We start from the raw sequence: 18,740 nt of genomic DNA on the forward strand, positions 1-18,740 counted from the left end.
TCACCTATTGAATTGACTCTAAAATTATATTGTCCCATCGGATTCTCAATTTGAGGGCATTCCTATAACTCTTAAAGTATACGAGTGCAGCTCAGTTGTTAACCCAAAGACGCCAACAAAGTTTAAAGTTTCTCTCCCTTTCAGTGGTGTGGCTAATTGCTCATTTCAATTGCCTTTATTTTATTTATTTATTTATTTATTTATTGTCTTTTTCGTGACCGGTAAGGGGATTGCAACCCACCGGCCCGAACGCGCGGCGGGAGCGTCGTTGTGCTCCCAGCGCCGCACTCTCCCGAGGGCGCCACGGGGCCCGGCCCCAATTGCCTGTATTTTTAAAGTGAAAAAGTAATAAAAAGTATCAAAGGGATCAAAGTGAAATATTCACACANAAATGGACATCGACTAGTCTAATCAGACTAGACAGGTCACTTTTCAGAACCTACTTTCATACCTAAACTGAGTCACTGAAGACAAATACAGAGCTCACTCTTTTCCAAAAGAACTAGATCTCTGTAATACTTCCAGGGTTTGACATCACTGGAAAGGCACAATGCAATATAAGAAATGAACCATTACACCCACAATAGCTAGCACAGTACTTATGTCTCATCACTAAGTGCCTTTTCTTTTTAATTAGTTTCATATTCCTAGGCTTTCCTTTTGTTTCTGCTGTGCTCATTAGGCAAATTGAGGCAGAACCAATGAGAAAGTTCTAGTCAATTTAAAAGACTTTAAATCAGAAAGTTTCTTGCTCTCATTGGATGAGCAAGTAAGGAATCAACCACAGAAACTGGACATCCAAGATATCCTCCTCTTCTGAAAAACAGTCCCACCACCTTACTATTCAAATTTAGAATCCTATAGAAGGGATAAGAAAAAAATGCTATAGTCTATCCCACTATCAAAAATTCTCTCAGAGGCTTAAACCAGATATAAACTATTTAAAAATATCAGAGGCATAGCTTCTGCTAAATGACTACTAATCAGTTTTTCCCAAAATTTGCACACAATACCTTATATAGATGAATGTGAAATTTTACTGAATGTGAAAATCTAAAATAAGAAAACACTGTTAAATCTCTTAATGTTTTTGTTCACACATTGTACATTTCTCCTTCAAAATAAAAATATTACACACGCATCCTTTATCCTTCTGTCCTGCAATATTAATAAAAATATAAAGCCTTAAAACCTTTAAGTCTACCAGCATTTATAAATACAATCATATTAAACAAGTTAAATACTTTTCTTTAGAAGACATTTAAGTAAGTGATATATTAACAAAACTTTCTTACCATTTATGATAACGTACTGTTAAAATTAAAGAAAGGTAGGAAAATAGAAGAATGCTCCCATTAATATAAAAGAATCAGGGGCTGTTAGGGTAATGGATATTCCAAGTCCAGATGCCTTGTTCTTGAAACAAAATGCTGAGTTAGGAAGTCAGAGAATTTCCTGGTTAGTCACTTAGAAAATTAGCTCTTTCCCAGAGTTTTTTCCCTGGAATTCCTGACCCATTTAGACCTGTGATCTTGGTGACCTCACATGTCTTTGTTTCTCACACAATCTTCTCTAAAAGGATCACACTGTGACTTGAAACAGACAGACTGAACTCCCCACTGGAGTTATGCTACTGCGGTTTGAGAGTGGCAAGACAATGCACCAGCACACACGCAGGGCTGTTCTCCAGTACCACAGAGGCGGCAGTTTTTAGATGCTTCTCAACTGTAATGGAAGGCCAGGACTTTTCATTCGAAGGGATCTGGGCAGCAAAAAAACATAGCTGCTAGATGTTTAATAGTTTGTCAAGGTAAATAATCTGAACTGAACATCTGTAGTAAATACCAAATTCCTAATTCTCAATTACCAAAATTCTCAGTTAACAAACAAAAAAATACTTTTTTTTCCTTAACAGAACTGAAAAAATCCCAACAGTGTGTCATGTGCAAGACTAGTCTGCCTCCATCTACAGCTAGTGCACAATGTCACATTAGTTATCCATTCCTCACTCTTTTAATTCTTCTTCCTTTGGAAAATGCTCCTGCTTGCAGGCTACGTCCACCAGCAGATGAAGATCTAGAAAGAAAGGAATGTTTACTCACTCTTAGCCTCTCAGACTGTAGAGTTCTGTAGACAAATCTTCAGACAAGAAACATAAGCTGCCTATGTCTCACCTATTGAATTGACTCTAAAATTATATTGTCCCATCGGATTCTCAATTTGAGGGCATTCCTATAACTCTTAAAGTATACGAGTGCAGCTCAGTTGTTAACCCAAAGACGCCAACAAAGTTTAAAGTTTCTCTCCCTTTCAGTGGTGTGGCTAATTGCTCATTTCAATTGCCTTTATTTTATTTATTTATTTATTTATTTATTGTCTTTTTCGTGACCGGTAAGGGGATTGCAACCCACCGGCCCGAACGCGCGGCGGGAGCGTCGTTGTGCTCCCAGCGCCGCACTCTCCCGAGGGCGCCACGGGGCCCGGCCCCAATTGCCTGTATTTTTAAAGTGAAAAAGTAATAAAAAGTATCAAAGGGATCAAAGTGAAATATTCACACAAAAGTGAAAATTCATTTTCTCATGCTATAAGGATAGGTGAGTGGGCTGTGGCAATACGAAAAGGTAATTAATGCCTTCAGAAAAGCAATGTTTAAATAAGTAACCATTACTTTCCCAAAGTTGATCGCCTCCATACAATTCCCAGTTATCAACTAACACTGCTGAACTCTTGTGAAAACACCCAGCTGAACTGTCTGTAAAAAAGAAAGCATACCCTCGCAGAGATCAAGAAACAGAGTGGTTCACTGAGAATGGAAAGAAGTAAAAATGTGAGCTAGGTACTAGATTCTTAACACACAAGAGCCGAGACTGTGTGTAGAAGTGGAGGTACAAGGCCTATCGGAGGAACACAAGCAGCAATAAAAGGACCCTAATGTGGCTCACAGATTCAATCTAATTAGTTTGTAACTTCTAGAGCAACATGACTAGGGAGTCTGTTCAGGTGGGTTTTGAAACTTACAATTTTGCCCTAGCATTATGGAGTTAAACTAAACTACACAGTGTGAGCCCTTTATTTAAATTCTAGACATAGAGAGAATTTGTCACTATATTTGTGGAACACAGCCTCTGCAGGATTGATCCACAGCCTGAGAAGGATAACTGATTCAAATAAAATGGAATTTTACTCCAACCTTTGAGAAAATCTAGGAAGTATCAGGATCGCCTGATTTTGTAAAAGATAGCCATATTTTGTAAAAGATGGACTAGTCACTAGAGGCAGGTGCTCGCTCATCTGGTGAACTACAACCTATCCCTAAAGAAAAAGTAATCTATCCAGATAAGCATCTTGCAGAGAGAGAAGAGACCATCAGTTTATCACTTAAAATTGACTTCTTGTACCTCTGTGATCATAGCAGTGTTATTCCAAACAACCAAAAGGTGGAAGTGATCCAAGTGTCCATCAGCGGATGAACAGATAAACAAAATGGGGGTATATACATACAATGGAATATTATTTAGTGTTAAAAAGGAAGGAAATTCTGACACATGCTACAACATGGATGAACCATGAAGATATGCTAAGTGAAATAAGGTAATCATAGAAGGACAAATATGAGGGTACTTCAAAAAGCTCATGGAAAAATGGAATTAAAAGATAAAATGGGGCTGGTAGCTCAGTTGGTTATAACACCAAGGTAAAAGGTTTGGCTCCCCATATCAGCCAGCTGTAAAAAAAAACAAAAACAAACAAAAAAAACATAACACAATTCTTTTCTTTACCTTTTTTTTTTTTTAAAGATGACCAGTAAGGGGATCTTAACCCTAGACTTGGTGTTGTCAGCACCACGCTCTCCAAAGTGAGCTAACCGGCCATCCCTATATAGGGATCCGAACCCATGGCCTTGGTGTTATCAGCACCACATTCTCCCAAGTGAGCCACGGGCCGGCCCTTTTCATTAACTTTTTGAAGATACCTTGTACTGTATGTTTCCACTTATGAGGTACTTAGGATAGTTAAATTCATAGAGATAAAAAGTGGAATGGTGGCTTCCAGGGGTTGTGAGGATGGGAGTTATTGTTTAATAGGTATGGAGTTTCAGGTAAGATAAAAAATGTTCTGTAGATGGATGGTGGTGATGGTTGTACAAATGTGAATATACTTAATGTCACTGCACTGTATACTTAAAATGGTTAAAATGATAAATGTTATGTAATGTATGTTTTACCACAAAAATTAGCTTCTTTATACTTTATAATAACATTGATAATAATAGTAATATCATATTTATATAATGTTATCTTTTTCTCATGTAGCTAAAATGGATTATAATAAGGTAATTTAATTAATCCTGACGAGTAAGCCAATAAGTTGGAGGAAGAACCTCTAAGCTATATGGCTAATAAGTAAAGCCAGTGTTTTCCAAATCTTGCTAAACAGTGGAATCACCTAGGGATCTTTAAGGAAATATCGATGCCTGGGGCTCCCCACCGCCAGACATTTTGATTTAATTGGTATGGAATACAACCTAGGCATCAGGATTTTTGAAAGCTGACTAAAAGATATAGAAGGAGTAGCATCTAATTATGATCATTTTCTAAACACCTCAGTTCCATATCAGAACAAGAAGGACAAGCCATATGGTAATAGAATATGCCAAATAATATTTTGGAATATGAATAGACCCAGTTGTAACCCTACATTGAAAGCAGAGCAGGAATTCTTGATAATGACAAAGGTAAAGACTACTTAAGCAGCTATGGATCTCCTAGGGAGAAGGCAGACTTTAGAACAGCAGCAACAAACCCTCTTAATAATTGGGCCTTAAAATAGCATTTGGCACATAGCTTCTACTAATAAGCATCTAAACATCATAATTTGAGTAAAGTGAGCTTCCTTCATTAACAAAACTGCCAATCAAGGAGTTAGAGAGTACAGAAATCAATACAAATACAAAAAGACATAGACTAGCCTGATGCTACTAAAGGTTTATACAGCTTCACCCAGAAGAGGACCTTGCTTATTCAACAGAGATGTATTTGGGAATCACAGCAGCTGAGTTGGCTTGAGAGAGAAAACATCGTAAGGGACGAGAACATGTACTTGAGAGCACCCTCTAGGGTTTTGGGCTTATTACCTTAATGAAATCTCATCCATAATCTAATAGCTACAAAATGGAAACTGTTTTCTTTAGGAACGAATTGAGCTTTGCTCTTAAACATTCAGTTTCCCTTAACTGTAAAACTAAGCATCCCATCAGACCATGAGAGAGTGTAGCTTCCACAATGAGATTAATATTTGGGCACACTGTAGAAATTGAAGGAGCACAACTGAGTCTGATATTCTTTATCTCTTGGTATTTTTCACCCAAAGGTATTTCCTTAAGTCAACATGTCCTCGAAAGGCCTACACAAAGCATGCCAATGACTGTGACTGACAACTTCTTTCAAACAAAACATACATTGTTGAAAACACTACAATTTGGATACCTAATCAACTTGATGTCTCTTATTTTTTAAAAAAAAGTCAAAAGAAACTTGAAGTATGAGAAGTTGCCCCTACTTATACAGACAGGATAACAATTTTTAAAAATACTTTAGTTACCGAAGGACACTGGTAAGTTCTGAGATACAGGATGCTCCTATTCGATGGGATATTGAACAACATAATGACACTTCAACAGTTAATGCTAGAATCACAGTATTTCAGTGCTGACCAACTAGCTCAGTTGGTTAGAGCCTGGTGTTGTAATACCTGTGTATTATTGTACCTAACACAGTGCCAAGACTAAGGCATTCAGTAACTATTTGTTAAAAGAAACCTGAAGGGTGATTTGACTCCCCAAGTGTTCAAACCTTATCTCTTGGTGACTAATTAAAAGACTCTTCAAAGGGACAGAAAGTAGACAGAGATATAGAAAATAGAATGGTGGTTGCCAGGGACTGAGGGACAGAGGGAATGGGGAGTTGTTGTTTAATGGGTACAGAGTTTCAGTTCTGCAAAATGAAAAGAGCTCTGGAGATGGATGGTTGTAGAACAATGTGATTGTATTTAATGCCACTGAATTGTACACTTAAAAATGGTTAAGATGGTACATTTTATGTGTATTTACCACAATTTTTTTAATTGCTATTTTTCCAAGGATTTTTTAAAAAGTACATCAGTTAAAAAAAAAGGGGTGGAGGGGCCTTTGACCAGTCAGCTCATTTGGTTAGAGCATAGTGTTAAAACACCAAGGTGAAGGGTTCAGATCCCTGTACTAGCCAGCCGCATAAAAAAAAAAAAAAGTACATCAATAAGATAAGAGTGCATATAATGGAAGAAAAAAGCAATTCATTCATTCATTTATTCAACAAACATGGAGTGCCACAGGTAATATTCTAGGATCTGGGGATACAGCAGTGAACAAAACAAGCTTTTTGCCCTCAGGGAAGTAACCTTCTAGAAGGGAAGAAAAATAATATCAAGTAGTGAGAAACACTACAGAAGAAAAACAAAGAAGAATAAAGAAGAGAGACTGAAGGAGGGCAGCACATGGGGAATGGTGCTATTTATGATGAGCTGGCATTTGAGCAGAGAACTGAATAAAACAAAGGAACACACCATGTCAATATCCAGATGAAGAACAGTTCAGGCAGAGAGAACAGCAAATGCGAAGGCAGGAATATGCTTGCTCTACTCAAAGACTAGTGAAGAGGCTGCTGTGGCTGGAATAGATGGGGGACATTGGGTAGTAGGAGATGAAGTAAGCCAATTGCCAGGAGCCAACTCATTCAACATCTTGTAGAACACAGTGAGGATTTTTAGATTTTACTCTAAATGTGATGAAAAGCTATTAAAGAAATTTAAACAGGAAAATAATTAACGTTTTAAGAGGATCACTCTGATTCTGTGTGTAGAAAAGTCTGTACGGGCCAACAGTGGAAGCAGAAAAACTAGTTAAAGAAGCTATTGTGGGCCGGCCCGGTGGCGCACTGGATAGTGCGCCGCTTGGGAAGCGCGGCAGCGCTCCCGCCCGAGGGTTCGGATCCCACATACAGACCGGTTCCCGCTCACTGGCTGAGCGAGGCGCGGGAGCAACGCCGAGGGTTGCGATCCCGTTGCCGGTCCCCGGTCCGGTGGGGGGGCAACACTGAGGGTTGTGATCCATTGCCGGACACGGAAAAAGACAAAAAAAAGACAAAAAAAAAAAAAGAAGAAGCTATTGTAGTCATGTAGACAAGAGAAGGTAGTGGCTTGGACTATGGTGATGGCACGTAAAGGTGATGAGAAATGGTCATTTTCTGGATCTGGATCTGGATCTACAGTGAGCTGACAGAATTTGCCAATGAACTAGATGTGTGAGAGAAGAGAGTCAAGGGAGATTCCAAGATTTGGGGCTGACTGTGTGACTAGAAGTAATATATATTTATAAGTAATTAAGTAAAATCAGGGAAAGGATAGAATATGTTAAATTTTCTATGCAAAGATAGACATCCAAAGATGTAGCATAGGCAACAGTGTATACAAGTCTAAAGTTCAGAGAAGACTGAGACTTAAGATATAAACTTAGGAGCCATCTATAAAGATGATAATAAAAGCGATGAGACTGGTTGAGATCACTTAGAAACTGAATAGAGAGAGCAAAAGAAGAGGTCCAAGAATTGATCTCTGGGACTCATCAGTATTTAGAAGTCAGGGAAGTTGAAGAGGATTCAGTAAAAGAAACTATGGAGTAGCCAGTGATGTTGAAGGAAAACCCGGAAAGAGTGATGTTCCAGAAGCCAGAAGAAAGTATTTCAGGAAGGTTGAAGAAACCTGTCTTAATGTTGCTGAGGTAGAGTAAAATGGAGACTGAGAACTGACTACTGGATTTGGCAATGTGGCAATCATTGGAAATCTTGACAAGAGCAGTTTCCGTTGAGCAGAAGGAATAAAAACCTGATTGGACTAGTTGAGGTAAGAACATGCTTTCAAGGAGCTTTTCTCTAAGGAAAGCAGAAACAATGGAGCAACAGCTAGACAGAAATATGAATGAAGGAAAGGTGAAAGGAATTTTAACAGAGGCTCTATGATGACATGTTTGCATGCTGATGGAAATTATCTAACGTAAAAGATTAAATGTGATTATTAAAGAGTAAGGGGGATAGTGGTAGGTGCCACGTCTGTGAGTACACAAAAGGTAATGGGATTTTGTACACAAATGGAAGGACTGGCCTTTTCCACTGTAACAGGAGGAAAGGCAGAGTGTAGGGTTGCAGTTGGAGGTAGACTGATAGTTATGTTGGTGGGAAGATATTCAAGTTCTGTTCTATTTTCTCAGTAAAATAAAAAACAGTCATAGTCGTGAATGAAGAGAAAGGAGGGGTGTTGGAAGTTGGAGCTGAGAGGAGAAAATATGACAGAGTGGCTTTGGAGAATGGGGAATGTATTCACAAGGAAATATCATAGGATTGCCACAACTCTGACAGCCCATGAGAATTTAAAGTGAGACTAGTCATTAGAAAAGAAATTAGCAGTAATAAATATAAGAATATAAAGTATTATAAAAATAATAGTAACTATTGCTAAAATTCTATTGCTACCACGAACTGACTGCTTACCATGTAGGCAAGAACCATACTAAGCCAGTTATATGGTTTATACCATTATTATCTTCATTTTACAGATGAGGAAAGTGAGGCTCAGTGAAACATGTCCAAGGTCACACAGTAAAGAGCAGAATCCAGATTTTAATTTAGATTTTTCTAACACCAAAATCTTTCTTCCCATCTCCTATGTTGTACTGCCTCTAATAGGTAGTATTGTACGTACATCTTACACTGACTGGTTATGATCTCTTAATGCAATAGGACCTTCTATACAGTCATGTTTTCAAACACCATCCGTTAGGTTAAATTCTATTGGAGAAGTATAATTTGCAACTTTATGAACTGTATTTCTGCTTATATTTTAATTACGAAAAACGAACTTTTTGAGCAGAGATATTCCAGTTTAATCGTAAGTCATTTGCTCCCAGCCCCTAATAGAACGAAAGTGTGATTAGGTGTCATAATGATATCAATATTTCACAACTCTTACATTTCACAACAGAAAGCCAAGGTTAATTAAGACTCATCTATGAACACCCCTAACCAAAAGATAAAGCTTTATTCAGAAAGAACAACAGGAGGGCTGGCCCGGTGGCGCACTCGGTAGAGTGCGGCGCTTGGGAGCGCAGCGGCGTTCCTGCCAAGGGTTCGGATCCCATATAGAGACTGGTCTGCTCACCGGTTGAGGGCGGTGCGGGCGCGACACGGAAGGTTGCGATCCCGTTACCGGTCACGAAAAAAGACAAAAAGAAAAAAAAAAAGAAAGAAAGAACAACAGGAAAGGGCCGGCCCGGTGGCGCACTCGGTAGAGTGTGGCGCTTGGGAGTGTGGCGGCGCTCCCGCCGAGGGTTCGGATCCCATATAGAGACCGGTCCGCTCACTGGTTGAGTGCAGTGCGACACCAAGGGTTGCAATCCCGTTGCCGGTCGCGGTACGGGCGCGACACCGAGGGTTGCGATCCCATTACCGGTCACGAAAAAAAAGACAAAAAGAAAAAAAAAAAAGAAAGAACAACAGGAAGAGTTAATAAAGATAATTAATGTGCTAATTATTTTATCAGTGACACTAATAACCATATGTATAATGAAAGAGGAAATTATTATTTTAACAGCAGGCATCAAAGTTCCTCTTGGAGAGTAACTGTCTTTGTTGAGGAATATATTTTGATAGGTTGTTTTGGTTGGGGAAGATGAGGCCTCAAAGACATCAGAAAATAGAAGAAGTACCTAACCTTCTCTGCATAAGTATGACACAGGAATTCAGGGCCTGAGGAAAGAGCAGAAAAAGAAACTCAGAGAAGAGAAGGTCTGGTGCTAGCACAAGGAAAGAATGAAACATTGCAGAAGCCATACTGACTAGTGACAAGGAGAGGTGACAAAGTGGTAAAGTGACTGAAGGACTTTTAAGAGCGATGGCTAACACTCCATTTCAAATTGTTTGTTGTATTTCAACTGTGAGCTTTTTGTACCACCCCAAATCTTCAGAAGTGTATTACACATACAAATGCCTAGAGTAAATGCTTGCAGGAGGGGAGGAATCAAAGAAAGGGGACTAGGGCCAGCCCGGTGGTGCAGTGCTACAGTGCGCTGCTTGGGAGTGCGGCGGCGCCCCCGCCGAGGGTTCGGATCCCACATACAGACCGGTTCCCGCTCACTGGCTGAGCGAGGTGCGGGCGCAACACCGAGGGTTGCGATCCCGTTGCCGGTCCCGGTCCGGTCCGGGCGCGACACTGAGGGTTGCGATCCGTTGCCGGACACGAAAAAAGACAAAAAGGAAAAAAAAAAAAAAGAAAGGGGACTAAATTCTGCATCTCGTATGGCATGAAACAGACTGACGAGAACAGCTCTGGGAGGTAAGATATGGGCAAGTCTGGAATTAAGGAGAAGGAGAAATTCAAACATAAAAGTCACAGTGAGACCTAGAAATTCTGAGAAATCTTGGAAAGATATTTTTGGTGTAGGATAAGGTTAGATCAAGACAATCATATCCAAACTTCAAAAGCCAGTTTAATATCTGGGTAAATATATTTTTAACACATTCTGTAAATTGTTCATATATTCATGCTATAGGAACACTTTTTTTTTTTCCTTTTTGTCTTTTTTTGTGACCGGTAACGGGATCGCAACCCTTGGTGTCGCGCCTGAACCGCGCTCAACCAGTGAGTGGACCGGTCTCTATATGGGATCTGAACCCTAGGCAGGAGCGCCACCGTGCTCTCAAGCGCCGCACTCTACCGAGTGCGCCACCAGGCCAGCCCGGAACACTTTTTTTTTTTGTCCTTTTTGAGACTGGCCGCACCGCACTCAGCCAGTGAGTGTGCACCAGTCATCCCCATACAGGATCTGAACCCGCAGCGGGAGCGCTATTGCGCTCCCAGCACCGCACTCTCCTGAGTGCGCCATGGGCTCGACCCCTATAGGAACACTTTTAAGTATTTAAACCACTTTTAGTATTTTTGGATTTTTTTTTCAATTTCAAAAATATAGAAAAATACAAAGAGGGTGGAAATATCCCATAATCCTACTATTATGTATATATACACACAAATTGAGAAGTTAAAAATACCCTTGTAGCCTCCAATTCTATCTTCTCAAAGGTAACCAGTGTTACACATACCAGTTTTATTATATACTTCCAGACTTTTTTCTATAATTATACAGCATTCACTTTTCTTTCTAGAAAGGGGCTGTGTTGCACCTTGCTCATTCACTTAACACATCATGAACACTTACTATCTTTCCAGGTCACATCATATCAAGCTACTTTATTTTCGAAAATGGTTGCACAGTATTTCATCACATAAATTTATCATAATTTATTTAGTTTCCTATTGTCAGGCATTTATGTTTTTTCCAAATTTTTGCTATTATATATAACACTATAGTGCTATGTAATATATATATATATATATATATATATATATATAATGTCACATACTTCTTTAGAGTACCTTTGGGAATATACATATTTCCGTAGGAGAGATTTCTAGGAGTAGAGTTCCTGAGTCAAAGCACATGAGCATTTTAGCTATTTATAGATAATGCTAAATTGCCTTTCAAAAGGCTGTATGAATTTACATTCCAATTACAGTGTATAGGAGGTTCCTTTTCCCCTACACCTTTATCAAACTTGGATATTATCAATATTTAAAGTTTTGCCAATCAGATTGGCAAGAAAAAAATTCTGGCTGATTTAATTTGCATTTCTCTGATTACTAGAGGGATTGAACATCTTTTCATGCAGTTATTGGTCATTTGTATTTCTTCTTTTGAACTGCACATTAATATCATTTTTAAAATTTTTATTGAGTTGTCTTTTTCTTCTTGATTTGTAGGAGCTTTTTAAGTATTATAAATACAATGCTTTATATTTTGTGTTCTAAACATTTTCACTTATGCTGGCTGGTTAGCTCAGTTGGTCTTAGTCCATGTGACAGAGACTTCTAGCTGTCTCCTAACATTGATTCTCTTTCTTTGCATCATGGTATTATTTTAAACAAGCAAATGGCCTCCAGCTAAAGACTATATTTCCAAGTTCCCCTAAAGCTAGTTTTTCTATGTGACCAAGTTCTGATCAAAAAGATGTGAGCAAATGTGCTAATTATGCACATACAAGAAAGGCATATTGACAGCAGCCTGCTGCCTGACATGTGGATACAGTGGTGAGACATCTTTTAACCATGTCATACCTGAGGGCTAGCAGAAAGAAGTGAAGCTACCACATCAGTGCTGGGCAGCTTACGCTCAGGCTGTATCATGCAGGAAAAAATAAACTTTTATCTTGTTTAAGCCACAGTTTTTTGTTTTGTTTGTTACAGTAACCTAAAGTAACAACAACAACAACAAAAAAATGCATACTCCCTGAAAACCTCTTCAGACGAGGCTATGAAGGCTAATGAACAAGGAACGGCCGTTTTGGAAAGAAAAGCCAGAAGTGATAGATGACAACAGATAAGAAAAATACTCCTTGAGAGCAAAAGCAGGGATTCACAGATGGGCTAACCAATGAACTTAGCCCACTGCCAAGGAAGAAAATCCTGGCAGTTTCTGTCCAACAGAATTTGATAAATGCTATGAAACAGGGATGTTTTGTTTCCTATTTTTCTTTTTCTGAGTGGAAGTTTTAATTGTAAGTATCCTACTCTATCCTAATACAGTGCTCTAAGTTGGGTATGTGTGAGGGAGGGAGGAAGGTACATAACTCGTGGCTACTCCAGATAAACTGGAGCCATCTAATAGAAAAGAATTCCATAATACTTAGAGACCCTAATTCTAAGCAGGATGAAGTCATTGTACGGGTCTTTGGAATTCTCCCTCTTGGGGAAAACATGAACATGTTCTATGTATACCAAGAAGGGTGTGTTCTGATACCCGGGTAGTCAAAGCAGTGGATCTAGCAGAGTCTCTTCCCCAAAAGTCATCCACCTCTCCTTCCATGCTGGCAGAATTCTTAGCTGGGTATACAGTCACCTAGCTAACTACCCTGCAGTTAGGTGTGGCTATATGATCAAAGCCAAGGGGATGTGAACATGTGCAACTTCTTGCTTAATTGCAATGGCGAGGCCCTCGGTACATGTCGAGTACAAGTGGTGAAAGGAGGCCTCCTTCCCTTATTCCCAGTCTCTGGGATAAAGAGTTTAGTCTTTCACCATTAATTATGATCTTCATTGTACATATTTTATAGGTACTCTTTCATCAGTTTGAGGAATTTGCTACTATTCCTGGTTTTTTGAGAGTTTTTATTATGAACGAGTGCTAAATTTTGTTGAGTGCTTTTCCTGCATCTATTGAAATGGTCATAGAGTTTTTTTCCTTTATTCTGTTAATATGGTGAATAACATTATTTAATGTATGAAAATCAATCAAGCCTCACATTCCTGAGATAAAGTCTACTTGCTTGTGGTGTATTATCCTTTTTAAATACTGTTGAATTCAATTTATTTATATTTTGTTAATTATTTTTGCATCTACATTAATGAGAGTTATCGGTCTGTAATTTTCTTTTAGGGACGGTTTTTGATAACAAATTCAATTTCTTTAATAGATATAGGGCTATTCATGTTGTCTGTTCTTGTATAAATTTTGGCAAGTTATATTTTTCAAGAAATGTGTCTATTCCATTTAAGTTCTGTTCATTGACATAAAATTGTCCATTATATTCTATTATTATCCTTTTAATAATAGAATAGATCCTGAGATGATACCCTTTTTAAATTCTTGATAGTTATGACTTATGGGGTTTTTTTCTTAGTCATTCTAGCTAAAGGTTTGCCAGTGTTGTTGATCTTTTCAAAGAGCCAGCTTTTGTATTTAATTTTCTTGACTATTTTCTATTTCATTAATTTCTACTTATCTTTATTATTTCCTTCCCTGTATTTACTTTCCTCTTCTTCTTTTAGTTTCTTAAGGTGGAACTTCAGGTCATCGATTTTAGATCTTACTTCTTTTCTAATATTAGCACTTAAAGCCACACATATCCCTTTAAACACAGCTTTAGCTGCATCATGCAAACTTTGGTATTGTATTTTCATTGTCACTCAGTTGAAAATATTTTCTAAGTTTCCTTGTGACTTTTGTCTTTGAGTCATGAATCATTTAGATGTGTGTTACTTTATATCCAGATATATATCTGAGGTTTTCTGTTTCTTTATTGTTATTTCTAATTTAATTCTGTTGTGGTCAGAGTATACACTTTGTATGACTTTATCATTTAAATTTTTTGAAACTTGTTTAATGGCCCAGCATATGGACTATCTTGGTGAATGTACCATGTGCACTTGAAAATAACGTGTACTGTGCAGATGTTGGATGTAGTATTATATGAATGTCAATAAGATCAAGGTGGTTGACTGTATTGTTCAGATCTTCTATGTTGTTACTGACACTTTGTGTAGTTATTCCCTTAATTGCTTAGATGGGGTATTAATACATCCTACTAACTTTGTGGAATTGTCCTTTTCTCCCTTTAATTTCTGTCCATTTTTGCTTCATGTATTTTGAGGCTCCATTATTACACACAAACACATTTATATTTAATGAATTGTTCCTTTTATCATTATGAAATGACCCTCTTTATAATACTTTTTGTCTTAGAGTCTATTTTATCTGATATTAAAATAGCCATACCAGCTTTCTCACACTTTCTATGGTATATCTTTTCCATCCATTTACTTTCAACCTCCATGTCTCTTGTAGCCAGCCTGTGAGAGTAGACTCTTGCTTTTTAATCCACTCCAGCAATTTCTGTCTTTTAATTAGAGTTCTTAGACCATTTACATATAATAACTGAATCGGTTAAATTTGGTTCAACTATTTTATTATTTGTTTTCTCTCTTTCTTTTTCATTCCTTTCTTCTCCCTTCCCTGCCTTCTTTTGGATTATTTTAATTGTTTTGGTGGTTCCTCTACAAATTATGATATGCATCCCTGATTCATGGAAGCCCATATTAATCAATATCTTTACCCTCAGTTCCCTTCTGTCTGAAGAACATCCTAGAAGATCTTTTACTGCTGATCTGCTGTGGCACATGTTTTCAAATTTTTATTTATTTGAAAATGTCTTTGTCTTCATTCTTGAAGGGTCTTTTTCCCGGGTAGAGAATTCTAGGAGTGCTGGGGTTTTTTTTGGTATACTGAAAATGTTATTCTACTACTTTCTGGCTTCCATTGTTGCTGTTCAGAAATAAGCTGTTAGGCTAACTCAGTGGTTAGCAAACTACAACTCCTGGGCCAAATCTGGCCCATCACCTGTCTCTCTAATAAAGTTTTACCGAAACACAGCCATGGCCATTTATTTGTGTATTCTCTATGGCTTCTTTTTTGTTGCAACTGCAGAGTTGAGTGCTTATGACAGAGAACATATGGTCTCAAAAGCCTAAAATATTTACTATCCAGCCCTTTACAAAAAAGTTTGCTGATATCTGTTTAACTGATGGTCCTTTGAAAGTAATCTTTCTTTTCTCTCTGCCTAATTTTTTTTTTTTTTTTTTTTTTTTTTTGTCCTTTTTGAGACTGGCCGAACTGCACTCAGCCAGTGAGCGCACTGGCCATCCCTATATAGGATCCGAACCCACGGCAGGAGCACTGCTGCACTCCCAGCACCGCACTCTCCTGAGTGCACCATGGGCTCAGCCCTCTCTCTGCCTATTTTTAAATCTGTGGTTTCACTCTGATGTGTCTAGGTATGGATTTAGTTTTACTTGTTTTTTTTATCTGTGCATCAGTTCTGGGAAATTTCTAGCTATTATCTCTTCAGATATTGTCTTTGCCATTCTCTCTCTCTCCTTTCCTTCTGAGGTTCCAATTACATACACATTAATCCCTATTCCCTGAATCCACTATGTCTCACATTTTTTTTACCTCTCATATTTTTTATGCTGCATGTTTCCTTTTGAGTAGTTTCTTCTACCTTCCCATTCACTGTTTTTCTCTTTAGCTAGGTCTAATATGCTGTTAAACCCACTCACTGAGTTCTTAATTTGGTTATTTCTCAATTCTAGAATTTTTTTCCCCCAGATCTGCCTGCCACATTTTTGAGTTTCTAGTTCTCTGCCAAAAATGTCAAGCTTGCAATTACCTCCTTGAAATAGTAAGCATGATTGTTTATTGTCTGATCCCAGTAATTTCAGTATATGGAATTTCCATAGATCTCTTTCAATTTTCTCATTTGTGCTGGTTTTCATGTAACTAGTTATTTTGACTGTGCTGAACACAGTATTTGGAAAATTATTTGTAAAAATAATTTGAGGCCTAGGATGATATTATCTTCCTCAAAGGAAATTTTTGTTTTTACCAGGCACTTGCAGACACTAGCAATTAGGGCTCCTAATCCAGTTCTGGCTGCAATCTGTGTTAAGAACTGGTTTTCCTTCTGGTTCATCCTCACTCCTGAGGTACAACCTATTGAGGTCCTGGCCAAAAAAGGGGGGCTAGTTCATCAGAGCCCAACTGTGGCAAACCAGTTCCTGACTTTTGTCCCTCTAGACTCAGAAGGCTAACAAAGCACAGCTCAGTCTCTCAGCCACCTCTTATAGATGTCAAATGCCACAAAAACAAAAGAAGACTCAAGTTCTGAGCTTACCTCTCTAGATTCCCATCCTTACCTGGCAATCAGTCCAACAATTCTTCACTATCTCATTAGCTTTTGAGGCTTTTTAAGAATATTGTTTTTATAGTTTGTCCAGGTTTTTTTCATTGTCTTCAAGAGAAAAGCTGGTCTGAATTTCCAAGCCTGACATTACCAAAAGTGGTAATTTAATTTTTAAAAAAATCTTACCTACTTAACCCACCATTTTTCCTTTTTTTTTTCTAGTGTATATCCTTTTTTTTTTTTAAGTAATTTATTTTTATTTTTGTTATTGTTGTTGGTAGCTGGCTAGTCTGGGGATCCGATCCCATGACCTTTGTGTTACAAGGCTGTGCTCTAACCAGCTGAGCTATTCAGCCAGCCCGATTTTTCCTTTTTTTTCTGTAGTCCAATATTGGATATACTGGGTTAAACCTCTCCCCATATTTTTTTTCTTTCAAATTTTTTATTTCTTTGTCTTTTTTCTATTTTGTAAAATATTCCTCAGCTTATAATTCACACCATTTTACTTAATTTTTAAAATTTTGGCTACCAAATTCATAACTTTTATCAGTTCTTTCTTATTCTATTATTGTTCCCTTTTTTGGAACTCGTTCTTTTATATGAATACAATATCTCATCATAGCTCTCTGAGGATACGAAATGAAAGGGCTGGTTTTGAAGTTGCCTTCTCATAGCATGTCTCCTTTAGATTCCTTTCTTCTGTTTGTTCATTAGCTGTCCTTCCATACTTAAGAATGGGGCATTAAAAAGCTTATTGGAAGCTCTGTTGACAATATTTGTCAGCTGGTAGACTTAACTTAATGTTGATCAATCTGTGTACCACCCATTTTCTCTGGAAAAACCCCAAATGCTACTATACGAAGGTCTTCTCTGGGGCACTTTCATTTTCCAAAGGAGAAACCTTTGGTCTTCTTCCTGAGGGTAGTCACCTGGCTGCTAGTGCTCTATACATAAGATGGAAGAGGCTGTATTTTTTAGTTAGTCCCTCCATTCTTAGTTCCCCAACTTGCCTACTGCTGAAATAAGTATTTTGAAGTCCCACACCTCTGCCCTTCAATTTCTTTAAAGAAGAAACCTCCAATTTCTAGCTATCAACATTCCTGTGAAAAAGGGAAGGGTATATGGATGTGTTAACTGCTCTGTATGTGACCTGTTAATCAACTTGCCTGCTTTCAAGTCCTCTGCCTCATCCCATCCCCTACCAACCAACCCCATCACCTACCAACCAACCCCATCACCTACCAACCATCCCCATCCCTCAGTCCTAATCCTCTCTTCCTTTGCATACACTCAAGAAATCATGTCTTATTTGTGTCTATACCCTTGAATATATTATACTTAAAACGTAATTAGAAGTATCTATACTTTAAGTTTCTTTTTAGCTTCTCCTGTTATATTAGTTCAATAATCTAGTAGGTCCAGGTTTAACCATATTGTAATTGAAAATGATTTTTAACAAATATACTCAAACAAATATAACAGAAATTTTCAGCTTCCAGTTAAGATAGTAGAATAGACGGTCCCCAGCATCACTCTCTCCCACAAATCAACCGATTTACAACTATTAAAAAGCAACAACTGCCAAGCTGGGGCCACTGGAGCTCAGGGGAAGAGGAGGAAAGACCTATGGAGTTCACGAAGCCAGGAGAAACCACAATGAGAGAAAGAAAAGATTGTTCCCACTATTTTGAGCCCTGGCCACTTCAAGGCTTCATGGAGCAAGAGCTGGCAAAAGCTGCTGCTGTGCCTTTCATATGAAGTTGCTTGGAACAGGGGAGAAGAGGGCCTTGGTGGCCCCCAGGCCAGCAGGAACACTAACAGGGTTCCCGTGGGCCCACATAGGAACAAGGAGCCACAGACAATTGAAAAAAGGAGCCACTCAGAGGTCAGTGAATCATCACAGGAGACCGGCACACAGCTCGTCCCATGGGAAGTGTTTGGAGTGCAGGCAGTAGGGAAGACAGGCCACCAGGGGAACACTGGGGCACAGCATGGACAGCTGATCTGCCCCCCAATCAGTACAGGACCACTTGGTAGAGACTGGTCAGGAATACAGAACAGGGCCGGCCCGTGGCTCACTTGGGA

The 18,740-nt window shown here is 38.5% G+C and overlaps 1 protein-coding gene across 1 annotated transcript in view; it reads right to left on the minus strand.

Annotated features, from left to right (window-relative positions):
* Positions 1 to 414: 414 nt before the first annotated feature.
* The window catches only part of HSF5 (heat shock transcription factor family member 5), a gene marked incomplete at its 5' end in the record, with an annotated part of 47,000 nt that continues 28,674 nt past the window's right edge, over positions 415 to 18,740 (minus strand). The window contains one exon of the mRNA XM_008571275.1: positions 415 to 2,076. Within this exon, the coding sequence (XP_008569497.1) occupies positions 2,006 to 2,076 (71 nt within the window). The remainder of the gene's footprint in view (positions 2,077 to 18,740) is intronic.

Source organism: Galeopterus variegatus, unplaced genomic scaffold, assembly GCF_000696425.1.
Source record: "Galeopterus variegatus unplaced genomic scaffold, G_variegatus-3.0.2 Scaffold673, whole genome shotgun sequence".
NCBI lineage: Eukaryota > Metazoa > Chordata > Mammalia > Dermoptera > Cynocephalidae > Galeopterus > Galeopterus variegatus.